Source organism: Lucilia cuprina, chromosome 6 (assembly GCF_022045245.1).
Source record: "Lucilia cuprina isolate Lc7/37 chromosome 6, ASM2204524v1, whole genome shotgun sequence".
Lineage (NCBI taxonomy): Eukaryota > Metazoa > Arthropoda > Insecta > Diptera > Calliphoridae > Lucilia > Lucilia cuprina.
The window spans coordinates 1514963-1529926 of NC_060954.1; the positions used below are offsets into that span (position 1 = coordinate 1514963).

Here is a 14964-nt window from a genome sequence, read left to right on the forward strand (position 1 = left end):
TAGTTCAGTTCTAGTTCAGTTCTAGTTCAGTTCTAGTTCAGTTCTAGTTCAGTTCTAGTTCAGTTCTAGTTCAGTTCTAGTTCAGTTCTAGTTCAATTCTAGTTCAACAAAAAATGCTAAATTTATTTACATTTTTTATTTTACTGGAAACAGGAAATGCTTGCGTATTTTTTTTAAACAGGAATTTAAACATTTATATATTTTTTAATTATTTTCAGCTATGTGTGGGTGGCTCTTGGATTGACACTGTTACCGTGGAAATGGATCCATTAGATGCTGGTACGGATAATGGTTTCACATTTACGGCACCAAATTGGCCTACCTCACCGCAGGGTGTTATCTATCGTATAACATCACGTTATCCAGCTCATCCAGCTGGTAGTTTCTTTTATCCGAAAAGTAAACGTTTACCGCCAATAGCAACATTTCAATTTATAAAGGTGAGTCATTCAGAAATATGTAATATAGACAAGTAATTGTGGTTTCAACTGCTGTAATCGTTGATTTTTGGGCCTCAAAAACTCCATCACAACTTAATTATAAACAAATTAGCTAAACTTCCGCTTTAGTTTTTATTTTGTGGATTTTTTTCTTCTACAAAATTGTACAAAATGTAGGAGTTTTATGGGGAAGTGTGGGGTTGTATTTATGTGTGCGCGTTAAGTGCTTCGTTGAAAATTAACAACATCATTAAGAAAAAGTATTAGAAATACTAATGATTCATTAACATGAAATCAGTGGCTTTCTATCAAGTTGTACCATTAATGAAGAACAGAATGGAGTTGTTGTATAATGTATGGTGTGGAAACAATCACGGAAAAGTTGAATTATGAATGGTGTTTATTATAAGTAAAATGAAACTGGGGAAAGTTAACCAAGTAACGATTGAGTTTTTGTTAGTATTTACATACATATGTATGTATATTTGATAACTGTGTATATAGAGATCGGCATTGACCATAGATGTATATATATATTCAAAGTCTTATATTAATATGTAAGATGTACAGTGTCTATACTTCCCATTTACACACTTCTTCACCATTTCATAGGAGTGATTTATATCATTATAAATCATGTCAAAATTTATTTTTATTTTTTACCAACTTACTCCAGTGCCAGAATTGTGGAAAGAGTGAAAAATAGGAAAAATAAAACAAAATATTTAAATGTTTTGTTCATGGAAATGGGGAAAAAGAATTCTACTTAATTACTATGAAAATAAAAATTTTCATTTCATTTACGTGAGTGTGTGTACGTTCTATTTCCAAACACACACAGTGCCGGTAATTGTGGGTGCCTGCCATAAGCAGGCTCATTCATATAAATTAGATTTTTTTCTGAATATTGCTGTGATTTTTGTATATTTTTTTTTTGTTGTAATTTACAAAATACAAATCATGTTTTTGTTTCCTGTTTACGCATTAAAAACAATATCAAAATTAATGGGTATTTAGGCCTGATACATGGAAGAGTTGCCCATTAGTTGGAAATTTAGCCTGAAATAAAGAGAAAGTGAAAAATTTATATTAAACTTTTACTTTCGTATTCATTAAAATATTTATATTTGCCGTCTGGCATCTCTGTATTAATATAATAATCTACAAATTCCGTTTCTATTTTGTTTCTAATGGCTGCGTAATGAAACATTTTGAGGTCTACTATAGGGAGCCATGTTTATTAGCAAAGAAACCTAAGTGAGAGAGAGGGAAATAAGTCATAATTTATAACAGGAAATAAAAAAAGGAAATTCACATATAAACACAAAAAGGAAATTATACATTAAATAATACAATAATATTTTACACAGTTTTTTTTTGCAATTGTTTATTTATTTGTATTTTGTTTTTTTTTTCAAAAAAATATGCCGTTAAATGAAATTGTATTCTGTTTTATATTGTTAAACATAAAATTTAATAGAGCAGAATGGTTGTGGCATTTAAATAAACAAACAAAATATTTATGAAAAAAAGAACACAATACAATGACAATAAAAACTTATTAAGTGTAAATCTATAAGAAGGTTAATAATATATAAACAACGAAAAGGTTTTCTTTTATGTCAAGCAATAAAAATCTAGAAAAATGTTAAACATTTTCTCTCTTTAGTGTTAAAAGTAACGTGTATAACAAATACCTTAATTGTAAGACTTCTTTGGCTCAGTTTACAAAACGGTTTAAAGCAAATTTCTGCTTAATTTACACATATCAATTGCCATAGTTCTTTTTAATAGCATAAATACCTTAAAAATCTTTACCTTTGTTGTCAATCTTTTGAAATGAAACTGTTCAAAGGAATTCCGTTTAATTTTTTTTTTTGGTATGCGCTTGCATATTTATAGGATTATGATTTTTAATACCTTTTTGTGACAAAAGTACTGAATGAGAATGAAAATACTTACTAGCAAATATCTTGCATAGTTGTTGTGAAAATTTAACAAAAGAATGAATAATGTTGGGAAATGTGTAAAGACTATCTTAAAAACATTTTTGAATTATTGTCGGTTTTCCATGTGTGTTTAAAAAGAAAATTGTGTGAATTTGCTGAAATACAAAAGACTTAATTGTTTAGAGGAAAAAACCAAAGCTCATAAAATTTATGTTACTCTATAAAGGAAGTAAGTTTGAAGTTCCTTATACTTCTATAGAAAAAGTCAAACTTTTTTGTAAATGAGCATTCGAAGATTAGCTGAGAGTTTAAAATATACTCGAAATTTCACTGGACTTAACTGACTAGAACTGAACTAGACCTGAACTAGAACTGATCTAGAACTGAACTAGAACTGAACTAGAACTGAACTAGAACTGAACTAGAACTGAACTAGAACTGAACTAGAACTGAACTAGAACTGAACTAGAACTGAACTAGAACTGAACTAGAACTGAACTAGAACTGAACTAGAACTGAACTAGAACTGAACTAGAACTGAACTAGAACTGAACTAGAACTGATCTAGAACTGAACTAGAACTGAACTAGGACTGAACAAGATCTGGACTAGAACTGAACCAGAACTGAACTATAACTGAACTAGAACTGAACTAGAACTGAACTAGAACTGAACTAGAATAAAACTATAATTAATGCCAGGCTCCTTTTGGAGAGAATAATTATTAGTTCCCCACGTTTTCAATTAGATTGTTAACAAATTTAAATAAATTATGCATTTATGTGTTGTCTTTTATCATTTCAGCTCAAAGAGTATGAATTGAGTGAAGTTTTCAACTTTGCCGAGGATGATCGTAAATATGAGACAGTACAGACACAAACCCATTTGGAGATGGAACACAATCATGTGGAAATGAATAATGAATTGTCGGCGAGTATAGAACGTGAGAGACAAAATGAAATAACACCACCACCAACAAGAGTTACTGAAAAAGATCGTATACGCTCGAAGTTATTGGAGAAAATGAATCCCATGTAAGTACTCACAAAATATATAGATAATAAAATATGAAAGTCATGCTGATTCTAAATCAGTATATAATGCAAACATTTTGAAAAGATAAAAAATATTTAGGTTGTATTTCTCGCATTTATTTCCGTTCTCATTAGAATTATACTGATAGCAATGGTTACTGACCAATGCCTTACACACACACAACGCTTAACAATACTATGTGACTGATAACAATTAAATGAAAATAGTGACAGGGTAACAGGTTGCCTAAGCTAAGTCTGGGTTTAAATGATAAGATATTGAACAAAAATATTTTTTTATAATTTTTATTCACACATAATTACTAACTGATTGATTTGTAAGTTTTCTTATCTAATTAGATATTTTATGAAAAAAGTACCCCAAATTTATGTGATCAAATGACAAAAGCAAACAAATTCAGTTTGTCCGTAGCAGTCAACGTTAAAAGTAGGTTTTCTCTTTTAAGGGAAAATCTTTAATTCAAAAAAACTTCCCTTTTAACACTATGCCTCCTCCAGGCCGTGTCGGTTTTGGTGGTCCACCACCTCCCTATAACAGAGGTCCACCTGGTTGGGGTCCTCCACCACCAAGACCTGGTCCTTCAGTTGGAGTCAATGTAAACGTGAACACCAGACCACCACCGCCGATAGGTGGAGTTGTTGTGGTAGGTGGTATGGCTCCTCCACCTTTAATAATAGGTGCTTCTATGGCACCACCACCTTCAACAACGGTAGTAGTAGGAGGTGGTGCACCACCACCACCACCATCATCAACAGTAGTTGTAGGCTCTCAGCCATCCCAGGCATCTGTGATTGTTAATCAACCTCCACGTCCTCAGGCGGTCGTATATACTAGCGGCGGTTGTTGCACTATATTGTGAAAATTTGATTTTGTTTTATATACATTTAGTTGTAGTTGTAATTTATGTTGTAAGTGTAATGTGATGTGTATATACATTATAATTTGTGGTATTACTTTACTTTTAGTTTAATAAAATTCAATTTAAGAAAAAAAAATTGTGAAAAAATCTATTTCAAAAGCTGAAAATAAAACTTTCATCAATAATGCTATTGTGGCAATGTGTTTGTTAATAACTTAAGTTTATGTGTTCTGTTCTGAATCATCTATCTGTTCTTTAATACGAAATTAGAAAAAGCAATTTAAGTATACGAAAAAAAGCACATGATTGTATATATTGGCAACATTTGCCATAGAAAAATATAATTTAGAAGTTATACCTTGAGGCATCAATATAAAAATGACATGCAATTGTAGTCATTGCCTTTTTTGTATAATATAAATGGGAGTTCATATGAATATTGTTATAAAAATGTATAAAAAGCTGCAACAAATGCAAAATGTTTATGTTAGAACCCAATCAAATTTGGGACAGTTTTTTTGGGTACAATATTATGTTGCAAAATGAACATGATAAACAAATGACTCAATTTGGGTAGAAAAGAAAATTAAACATATATTCCATTTAAATTAAAAAATAGTACCGTTTTGGTACCAAAACAGTATTTGTTTTAGTAAAAATTTTAAGGTACTTTAAAGTTATCAAATGTTTTGGAAAATTTAGGAAAATCCAATGTGACTAACACTTGCTGTATTTTGCTATGTGAAAGGTATCAAAAAAGTACTATCGACACTATATTGTCCATTTCCACTCTGGTATTTAAAGCAAAAAATAAGAACATGTTCAATGATAAAACTTGCTGTGGAAAAAAAGAAACATGCTGTTGCAACTAGAGAAAGAGAATTAAAACGAACATTGAAATGCAGTCATACATACACCCACTGGCACACATACTCACATACATATACATATATATTAAATGCACTCACAGTGGACAGACAAAGATATGCACGTTTAAACAAGAGTATACATGTCAAATAGAAATTAGCATGAATATGCATATAACAGTGAATGCAATACAAACAAGTGCAAAAAAAAAATGAAAATAAAATTAGAATAACAACAAAGAAAGAAAGTAGAAAAAATGCAAATTGAAAAATTGGAAATTATTTTTGATATTCAAGCAAACTTACACAAAAATACACCAACAAACATAAATAATACAACTAAGTGGTAATAGGGACAAGGACACCTTTGATATAAAACTTTGTTGTGGGTGTTCTAAAAAAATATATATATACATATAATTAAAATTTTTCATTTTAACATAAATTTTATATTTTACATTACCACTTTTTTCAGGGTTAATTCTTCCTCAGCAAATACTGGGGTCATACCCAAAAATGATAAACAGGCTATTATGCAAAATATAGCCGACAGTTATAGACGTAATGAGTTATCATCACAGTCCTCAACATTGCTACATGCCACTACAAATCGTCGGCGTCGCACGAAACGTCCACGCGATTGTCGGGTAAGTCATTGGTCCGAGTGGTCGGACTGCAGTAAATCATGTGGCATTGGTGAAATGCATCGATATCGTAAAGTCATTAAGCATGGTAAACGTGGTGGCCGTCCATGTCCGCCTTTAAAAGAATCAAAATGGTGTGGTTCCGAAAAGGGTTGCCATAAACCAGAGACCTATTTTAATTGGTGAGTAGAGATATTCCGTATATAAATCAACTGAGGATAATATAGACTATAACCTAGTTTATGTATTAGACTATTGATAAGACTATAGACTAGACTATAGACTAGACTATAGACTAGACTATAGACTAGACTATAGACTAGACTATAGACTAGACTATAGACTAGACTATAGACTAGACTATAGACTATACTATAGACTATACTATAGACTATACTATAGACTATACTATAGACTAGACTATAGACTAGACTGTAGACTAGACTATAGACCAGACTATAGACTAGACTATAGACTAGACTATAGACCAGACTATAGACTAGACTATAGACTAGACTATAGAAAAGACTATAGATTATACTATAGACTAGACTATAGACAAGACTATAGACTAGACCATAGACAAAACTGTAGACTACACTATAGACTACACTATAAACTTTTTTAAGTACATAAGATATAATTAATAAAAACTATTTGTTGGATCATATCAATTTTTATTGATTTGTATATGTCCTACTTGTTTTTTAATTAAAAAATTTAAATACATTTAAACAAAATACATTTTTTCTATAAATCAATCAATTTTAATTTAGTTTTTTATTAAATAAAATTTTTGCATTTTTTATACATCTTTTTAGGTCTAATACATGAATATATAAACTCAACCATAAAAACCTCTAAATAAGGCGTATTATTTTTTAACTTAAAATAAAAAAATTATCAAACCATAATAATTCTGACAAAAAAATGTATTAATTTAAATAAAAAAATAAAACAATTTAAAAATAATACAAATAAACCAACAACTTTACTGCATATAAATAAAATAGAAGAAAATAAAATCAATAAAAAAAGGAAAATATTTATAGAACAAAAAAACACTAAATAAGTTTTGTTTACAGTAAAAAAATATATAATTTAAATGTAATTTTATATAACAAACAACAACAAAAATTGCAAAAAAATTGCAAAATTATATTTTTGTGCAATAATTTCTTTTTAAAGAAAATGTTGATTTATTTTCTTTTAATTTTAATTTAAAATAAATTTTACCATTACACACTCCAACAAAAACATTAAAATATATTTAAAAAACAGACACTATGGACAATATTTAAACAAACTTTATATTAAAACAACCAACAAAATTTTGATGAAATTTAAACAAAAACTAAAATTGGCTAAAAAACCTAACAAGCAAATTGATTTTAAAGCAGATGATGAAACAAAAGAAAAAATTAATAAATAAAAATGTGTTAATGAAAACAGTTTTTTAAAGAGAAACTGTTTATGCAAACCCCTCAAAAAAGTAATAATAATAAAAAGTAAAAATATATATAAAAGAATAAAATAAATAATTTAAAACTAAGTGTAAAAAAACTAAGCTACAATTAAGAGAGATAAATTAAATCAAATATTTTCATAAAAATAAAAAAAATATCTATAAAAAATTAAAAAAAATAAGAAATTGTATATTTAATTAAGTGCAGAAAATAATAATATTACAAAACTATTTAGATTTATAAAAAAGAAATAAATGAAAATGTTTTTTCTTAATTCTTTTAAATGAAAATTTTCTTTTAATGACTCTAAAGCAATGAACAGCAATTAAAGCTGTAGGATATGGACAACATACTTTCATTTCAATTTTAAAACAGGATTCGTTAAAGAGATGGACATATGAGCTCTTTGACCATAAAATTTACATTTTAAGCCTGTGTGTGTAAGTTTATGTACATGTTAAAGCAAAATAGCTCATAGTTTTGTTTTAAACACAATTTTAATTTTTGTGGTATTTTGGCTGACTTTTGTCTATTTACTGGATCTAAACAAAGAGATAGTTTATTACATAATATGATCAGAGTGATAATTTTTATAAATATTTTAAAATCCCTGAAAAACATACAATTTTACTTTTTTACGTTTTCTTAAGAAAGTTTAATTTTTTTTACAAATTTTTATTTATCTTCATTTTAAAAAAATCTTACAAAAATCAAACAAGGTAAAACGTAATTTAAGTAAAAAAATACATAAAAAGTTATTATTTTATACATATATTAAAAAACAAATAAATGCAAAGATTATTATACCTAGAACATAAGTAATTTAAGCCTTAAATAAAAGCACTATAAGCTAAAAATCCCCAAAATCCCCAGACCCCTCAAACTATATAAATAATATAAACCAAAATCAACTGCATTAAAATACAAATGTAGATATTGTAACTCTATACATAAACATAAACCAAACAGAAATATACATAAATACTAAATAATAATATAAAAAAGAAATAAAATCAAGATCAAAACTAAACTCTATGCTGAATAAAACTAATTAATTGAAAATATTGAAATGCAATCAATCAGTTGATAAACTCTAAACAACAATTTAACAAAAACAAAATAAATAAAAAAACACCGGTTAACACATGAGCAAACAAAATAAATAAACATTTGACATAGATGTTAGTATTAAACAAAAAAGCCTTGCAGGAATTTATAAAACAAATGTCCCTAAAGGTCTGTAAAGAGTTTTACAAAATAAAAAAAAACACATTTTACCACATAAATATTATTATTTTGTAAACACACTTTTGTTTTTCTTTGAGTAACAAATCATTAAAATAGCAATAATACATCGGTCTTTCAATCTAAATACTCTACAGCAAAACATAGTCTTTTATCTTTAATTACATAAGCAATTATATAAATTTATTTCTAAATGAATATATATAATGGATCTTTATTCTGAAAAAAATTAAATTATTGCGAAACATTAACAAAATAAAAGAACTTTGGAATTAAATAAAAAATATATATGAAAAAAACACAATGTAAGTTAAAAACAAACAACAAAAATCTTATAATTTATGTAATTATATCAATATGTTTTGTATAAAATAATAATAAAAATAAAAATTAGAATAAAAATACCAAAAATAAAACAAAAACAAGTTTCGTTTTCAAGTAATAATGGAATTTCAAAGAAAAACAAGGGTAAGATAATAGCGTTAAATCTGTAAACCTTTAAAAAAAACTTCGGAAAATATTTACTTAGTTTGTACGCTCCTTAATCAGTGTCTCAGGTGGGAATCGAACCACCTTCGGTATACCAGACTAACCTACCGGAAGCTACAACTGAAACAGAAATTAAGTAAAACTGAACTAGAAATGAACAAAAACTAAACTAGAACTGAACTAGAATTGAACTAGAATTGAACTAGAACTGAACTAGAACTGAACTAGAACTGAACTAGAACTGAACTAGAACTGAACTAGAACTGAACTAGAACTGAACTAGAACTGAACTAGAACTGAACTAGAACTGAACTAGAACTGAACTAGAACTGAACTAGAACTGAACTAGAACTGAACTAGAACTGAACTAGAACTGAACTTGAATTGAACTAGAACTGAACTAGAACTGAACTAGAAGTGTATTAGAACTGAACTAGAACTAGACTAAAACTGAACAAGTCAATTCTCTAGACAAACTCTTAAAATAATACGAAAAAATAATTATTTATAATTTATATTTAAAAAGTTATTACTTATTTTATTGAATTGCATTTTTGTACAGGTTCTTTAATAAGTTTTTTTTTAATTTGCCCAATACTTTGCTTTATTTTATTTTATTACCTCATTTTTATTCGTTTTCGTTTTTATTTAATTCGCTTTTCACTTTCTTTCTTTATCTTTTGAGAGTTTAATTAAATAGGGCAATATCAATTTCAAGGCACCCGATAAACAAATACAAATTCCAGCAAACACAAATGAGGCTGTGTAACTGCCGGTGAAATCATTTAAGATGCCACCAGCTGTTGTACCAATAAAGACACCCATACCCATGGCCAAAGCCGTTAAACCGAAGGCGTTTGTTAGCTTATCCAGGCCCAATGAACGTACATAGATAATGGCACGCAAAGTAGAATAGAATGCTGAAAAACGAAATGGAAATGAAAGAAGCAGCTAATAAAACATGTAGAAAATGAAAAAATAACAATTTTACACTGATAGCAGCAGAAAGAAAATGTAACAATCGGAGAAAAAAATATACATAAATAAACATAAAATGGAATATAATTAAAATTGCATACGTTTACTTAGTCTCATAAACATACATAAACATATGCTCACACATACAAAATTACTGAAACATACAGATATGCAAACCATTATGAAGCAGCATAATTAATACTGTTTGCCTGTGGTCATTTATTCAATGAATATAACGGTTAACATTTGTATGAGAACGAGTGTGTGTGTGTGTAAATGAGAGAAAATTTAAAATGCAGGTTGTTGACGATGATTGTGATGGTAATGATGGTGGAATGAGATTGTATTTATGTATGTACATATATCGTTTGTAGGTTTTTATAAAAACCAGCTTGATGAACACTTGGAATGAGTATTTTCGTAAAAATTTTTACCACAAGCAAGAAGTTGTGTTTTGTAAATTTCATGTGTTTGTTTTGTAATGGATGCAGTAAAACTTACCTGGAGCTATGCCATAGCACATGGCATACAGAAATTGAAACCAAACCACATCGAGACCATAGAAGGCACTTATGAGAACAGCAACGCCACCAAAAACCATGCCACCACCACAAATATAAGTTGTATATTCACGAAATTTGAATGCAACAAAACCAGATGCAATACGAAAAGCAAAATTTGAAAAACCAATGGTGGGTGAAATTAGCTTGGCAAAAGATGCATCAATTTGTACACGCACTAACCAAAAATAAGAAGATGAAGAAAAAAATTAGAACACACAAAATGAAAGACAAATTAAAACAGACACAAAACTATTACAAAAATGTTGTTGGTGAAGAAACAAAAAAAACATTCTGGTGTACAGCTTGAGATAGATAGATATGAATGCAGTTACATAGTTGGTGCAGGGTTTAATAGCCACTTGTTTAAGCACAAAGTTTTCTTTTGTTAGAATGGAATGCATTAAGGTAAGTTGTAATACAATGTTTATTGGAATGTTGAAGACAAGTCTTTAAGAGTTTTAAATTAAGAACCATTTTAAAAACTTTAAAGAATTTTAAATTTCAACAACTCAAGTTAATTAACTATTTAACATACTTGAGTTAATTAAGAATATAAAATTTACAAAATTATTATATTAATTAACTATTTAAAATAAGAGGTTAATTTGTTCAAATTGCCATTTACAAAAAATATCAAATTTTAGCTTTACGGTTATAGTCTCATGGTCCACTTACCTGTTGAATATACAAACGGTATATTAAAACCCATGGGAAATAAAAATGCCGACAGTAATAAAACTCTAAATTCCATTATCGCCAATAAACGAAAATCAAAAAGCAAACTAAATGCCTTACGTATCTTTGAGTGAATCAAATTCTTAGGAGACAAAAATGCCCATAAAGGATATTTTTCTTGCTGCTTCAATTCCTTATAGGATCGATGTTCCTTCATTTTCTGTTGCTTCGTTGTCATGGCACTAATCACAGTTAGTCTTTTTTGATTGTTATCAAAATCCTCTAGAGTTATAGTAAATCTATCTGCATGATTAGCACCAACACTGGCACGTTTAGATAAACGTTTTTGCAATATTTCTTCTACTTTTTGTTGTTCTATTTTGTGGTCCGTGGGACCCATATAGAAAAGATCTTGTCTTTCTATAAGATCTTGTTTAATCACATATCGTTTGGTGGCCTCCTCTTTGGCTTTTTCTTCGCGGCGCCTTTCCCACCAACGTTGCAGGGAGGGGCAGCATTTTTGCAAACACTGATGACAAGCAGAAAGTTTTTGCTCTTTGGGTTCCTCAGTTTTTTCTTGATAAGATAAATTAATAGATATATTTTTAATTTTTAGAAAAGAATAATATTTACCCAATATGTTTTCGAAATGTTCATCTAGAGAATATTCTTGTTCATCAACTTTTATGGAATATCTTGAATATTGTGTAAGTCCCGTAAGCAGGTCAAATGACTCGGATTCAGTGTCTTCAGCTAAAGGCTAAAATTTCCAATATTTCTTTATTCTTTTTTTTTTATTTATTCATAATAATACCTCTTTTACTTTGCCTATTCTGGTGGGTGACACCTCTATAAATGTCAAAGTCATAAATAAAACTACTATTAAAAATCCCACATGAACTCTCATTAAATTACGCCAACCCAATTCTGGTATCAAAACACTATTCATATAACAAAATATCATTATACCAGCACCAGCTCCTGAACAGGAGGCACCATTTGCTATGGGACGATATTTATCAAAATAGTAACCAATTATAAGCTGAGACGAAACCCAAATCATGCTAAGACTAGGACCACCTTTAAATTTTAAGAGTTAGCAGTAAGACTTTATTGTTATAAATTAACTTACCCAAAATACTGTAAAATAATATCATCATGGGAAGATTGACACTAAAGGTGGCTATGGTAAGGACCGTTATGGACAGTAGACAACCAGTCAAGGCTACCGGACGGAAACCAAATTTGTTAATAAAAGCGCTCGAAACTGTGCCGGACAAAAAATAGAAGCCTTTAAGAAAATAAATGCAAGTAAATATATATTATTATTCAAGAAATTATTCAACAGTACGTATGGTTAATATTAAATATGAAATGCAATACTCATACGCCTTAGTGAAACAAATATTACAATTTAATGGGAATTTTTTATTTCTTATAAACAAAAAACTATTTTGGAAAGAAAATATTAATCTTACCAATTTGCATGGAAGCCACCAAAACCACATTTGCACCGGGTATATTCAAATCTTTGGCAATATGTGGTAAGACAATGCCAATAGAGAAAATTATGCCATCAACTATTACTTGACATAAAAATGATATAAAAGTTATAAGCCAACCATAGCCACCATCTGGCGGAATGACCATGTAAACCTATAAACAATTTCTTTTAATATTCTATTTAAATTCGCTATTTTTTTGTCTTACGAAAACATGTCCCATTTGTAAATTAGTACTTTCTCGTTGATCATCATCAGAGTCATCATCGTCGTCGTCATATGTGGGAGCGCCTCTAACATGTTGAGATTTGCTGGATTTAAGAAATGCTTAAATGAAAACGTTTGTAGTTATTGTGGTACATTTCAAAATTTCAAAATTTAAATATATTTTGGAGAACTTTTAGTTGGGAACAGTAAACATGTCTGTTGAAAAATTTAATTGTGGTAAAGATTTCTTAAAGTAAACATGTCTGTTTAGTACCTGGTCTCTCTTTTTCGCTTTCTTCTGAACTTGTTACTTTTTTAACATGCCTCGATTTGCTGGATTTTAAAAAAGGTTCAGGTTCTAAAGATTCAAAAAATTATCAAAATTCTATTTTTTACATAAAAGATTTATAAAGCGTACCCGTATCTTTCTCAACAAATCTCAAAGGTGTTTCTCTATGCTGATCTATACTATCAGTCTTTAGCGAAGCAGAAGTTTCAGAATCTTCCACAAATAAAGTTTTTTTAACGGGTTGTTCTGAAACTGGTTCTTTTGTTTGTTTTGTATCCAAAACTAAATCCTTTTTTAATGATCTGAAATTCGAAATATTTTTAGAATGTGGAATATATGAAATGAATAAATCAACTTACACTTTTCTTATACTTCCCATTATTTCCTCCTCCTTAGCTGTTGTTTTTGGGGTAAGAGTCTCTGTGGAAGTTAAGGTTGATGAGGTAGAAGGATCCAGAGATAAACTTGTTTGAATTCGATTGTCTTTTGATTTCGTGGTCGCTGAAATTTCCTTAATATCAGTTAAAGTTGAAAAGCTCGTAACGGTGTCATAGCTAGAATCGCTAGCAATTTCCTTAGTGGAAGTTGAAGTTTCTTTATGTTTTATAATTGGAAAATGTAAATTTTTTAAACTTTTTTCAGAATTAAAACTACTACTAGTGGATACATTATCATCTTTAGAATAGCGCTTTTTTAAAGGATATTCTGTGTTAACAGTTTTAGTGGTTTCTTTAACAATAGATTTCTTTCGTTTTTTATCTCTTAAAGTTAATGTAGACGATGAGTTGTAAGCCAAAGTTGAAGAACTTTTTGAACGATTTTCTATTTCCGTTGATGATGTAGATGATGAGGATGAAGATAAATCTGCTGTTTCTGTAGCTGCATCTTTTTTACTGGAAATTTGTAATTGTAATGTTATTCTAAAAGATATTTATAAAGATTTCCATACTTAATGAAGTTATCGTCCATAGTGTTTGCAATTTTTTTTTAAATTTTCTTATTTTGTTATTAATTTTTTTTTAATTCGTTTGACAAAATTTTAGTTTTTGACGTTTGTTCTTGATATATTGATGTAGTATTTGTATAGTAAACAATTCAGCTTAGAAATCAACAGTTGTTTGCTAACCCAATAGACATGGTGTAGTAAATGAAACAAAACTACTGCAAGCACTTATTTGAGCATGAACTACACTACGTATGATTAATATTATTTGTTAAACATTACGTTTTTCAAATCTTTTTAGAAACTTTACTCAACATTTTTTTTTCTGAATTATTAATAAAATATTTTAAGTAAACTTCTTATTTTCTTAATCAAGTTTTTATTCCCATAGAGATCAATTAAATATATTTTCTTACTAAAACATTTTTTTCTTTATTTAGAAAATTAAACATTTTATTTTAATAGAGAGAGTGTTTTATTTTATTTGTTCTAATAATATATATTCAACAAATATTTTCTTTTTACACAAAAATTTTATTTGTATTTGCTATTTTTTTACAAAAATTTTTAAATTGAAATTTAAACCTAAGAGACTTGTTATGATTTAAATACAAAAAAAATCCAACTATGTCTGCATAATGTTTTATGTAGAATTAAATAATACAAATAATTTTTATTACATTTTCTTGTGTTATTTTAAACAGAAATAAATATATTTTATAATATTTTTCTAATAAAAACATCAAATTATAGTTGTAAGGAAAATAAGAAGTGTCAAGAGTAGGAAACATTT

At 28.4% G+C, this 14964-nt stretch overlaps 3 protein-coding genes across 3 annotated transcripts; 2 read left to right on the plus strand and 1 right to left on the minus strand.

Moving 5' to 3' along the window:
* Window positions 1-212: 212 nt before the first annotated feature.
* LOC111683107 lies at window positions 213-6665 on the plus strand (the record flags this gene model as incomplete). Its single annotated transcript, XM_046955711.1, has 4 exons — window positions 213-440; window positions 3194-3423; window positions 5646-5996; window positions 6636-6665. Coding segments are annotated over 4 exons (822 nt in total), but the record flags the coding sequence as incomplete, so codon positions are not given.
* On the plus strand, window positions 3444-5680 carry LOC111683102 (inverted formin-2). Its single transcript, XM_023445135.2, has one exon. It carries the CDS (start codon window positions 3930-3932, stop codon window positions 4302-4304), a length of 375 nt encoding a protein of 124 aa, XP_023300903.1. The 5' UTR covers window positions 3444-3929; the 3' UTR covers window positions 4305-5680.
* Window positions 6666-9624: 2959 nt separating the features above from the next.
* LOC111683106 lies at window positions 9625-14301 on the minus strand. Its single transcript, XM_046954901.1, has 12 exons — window positions 14178-14301; window positions 13588-14121; window positions 13358-13530; window positions 13214-13297; window positions 12941-13059; window positions 12709-12886; window positions 12363-12521; window positions 12045-12310; window positions 11864-11990; window positions 11231-11806; window positions 10494-10730; window positions 9625-9934 (listed from the first exon to the last, which is right to left on the minus strand). Exons 1-12 carry the CDS (start codon window positions 14195-14197, stop codon window positions 9675-9677), a joined length of 2733 nt encoding a protein of 910 aa, XP_046810857.1. The 5' UTR covers window positions 14198-14301; the 3' UTR covers window positions 9625-9674.
* Between the last annotated feature and the right edge of the window lie 663 nt (window positions 14302-14964).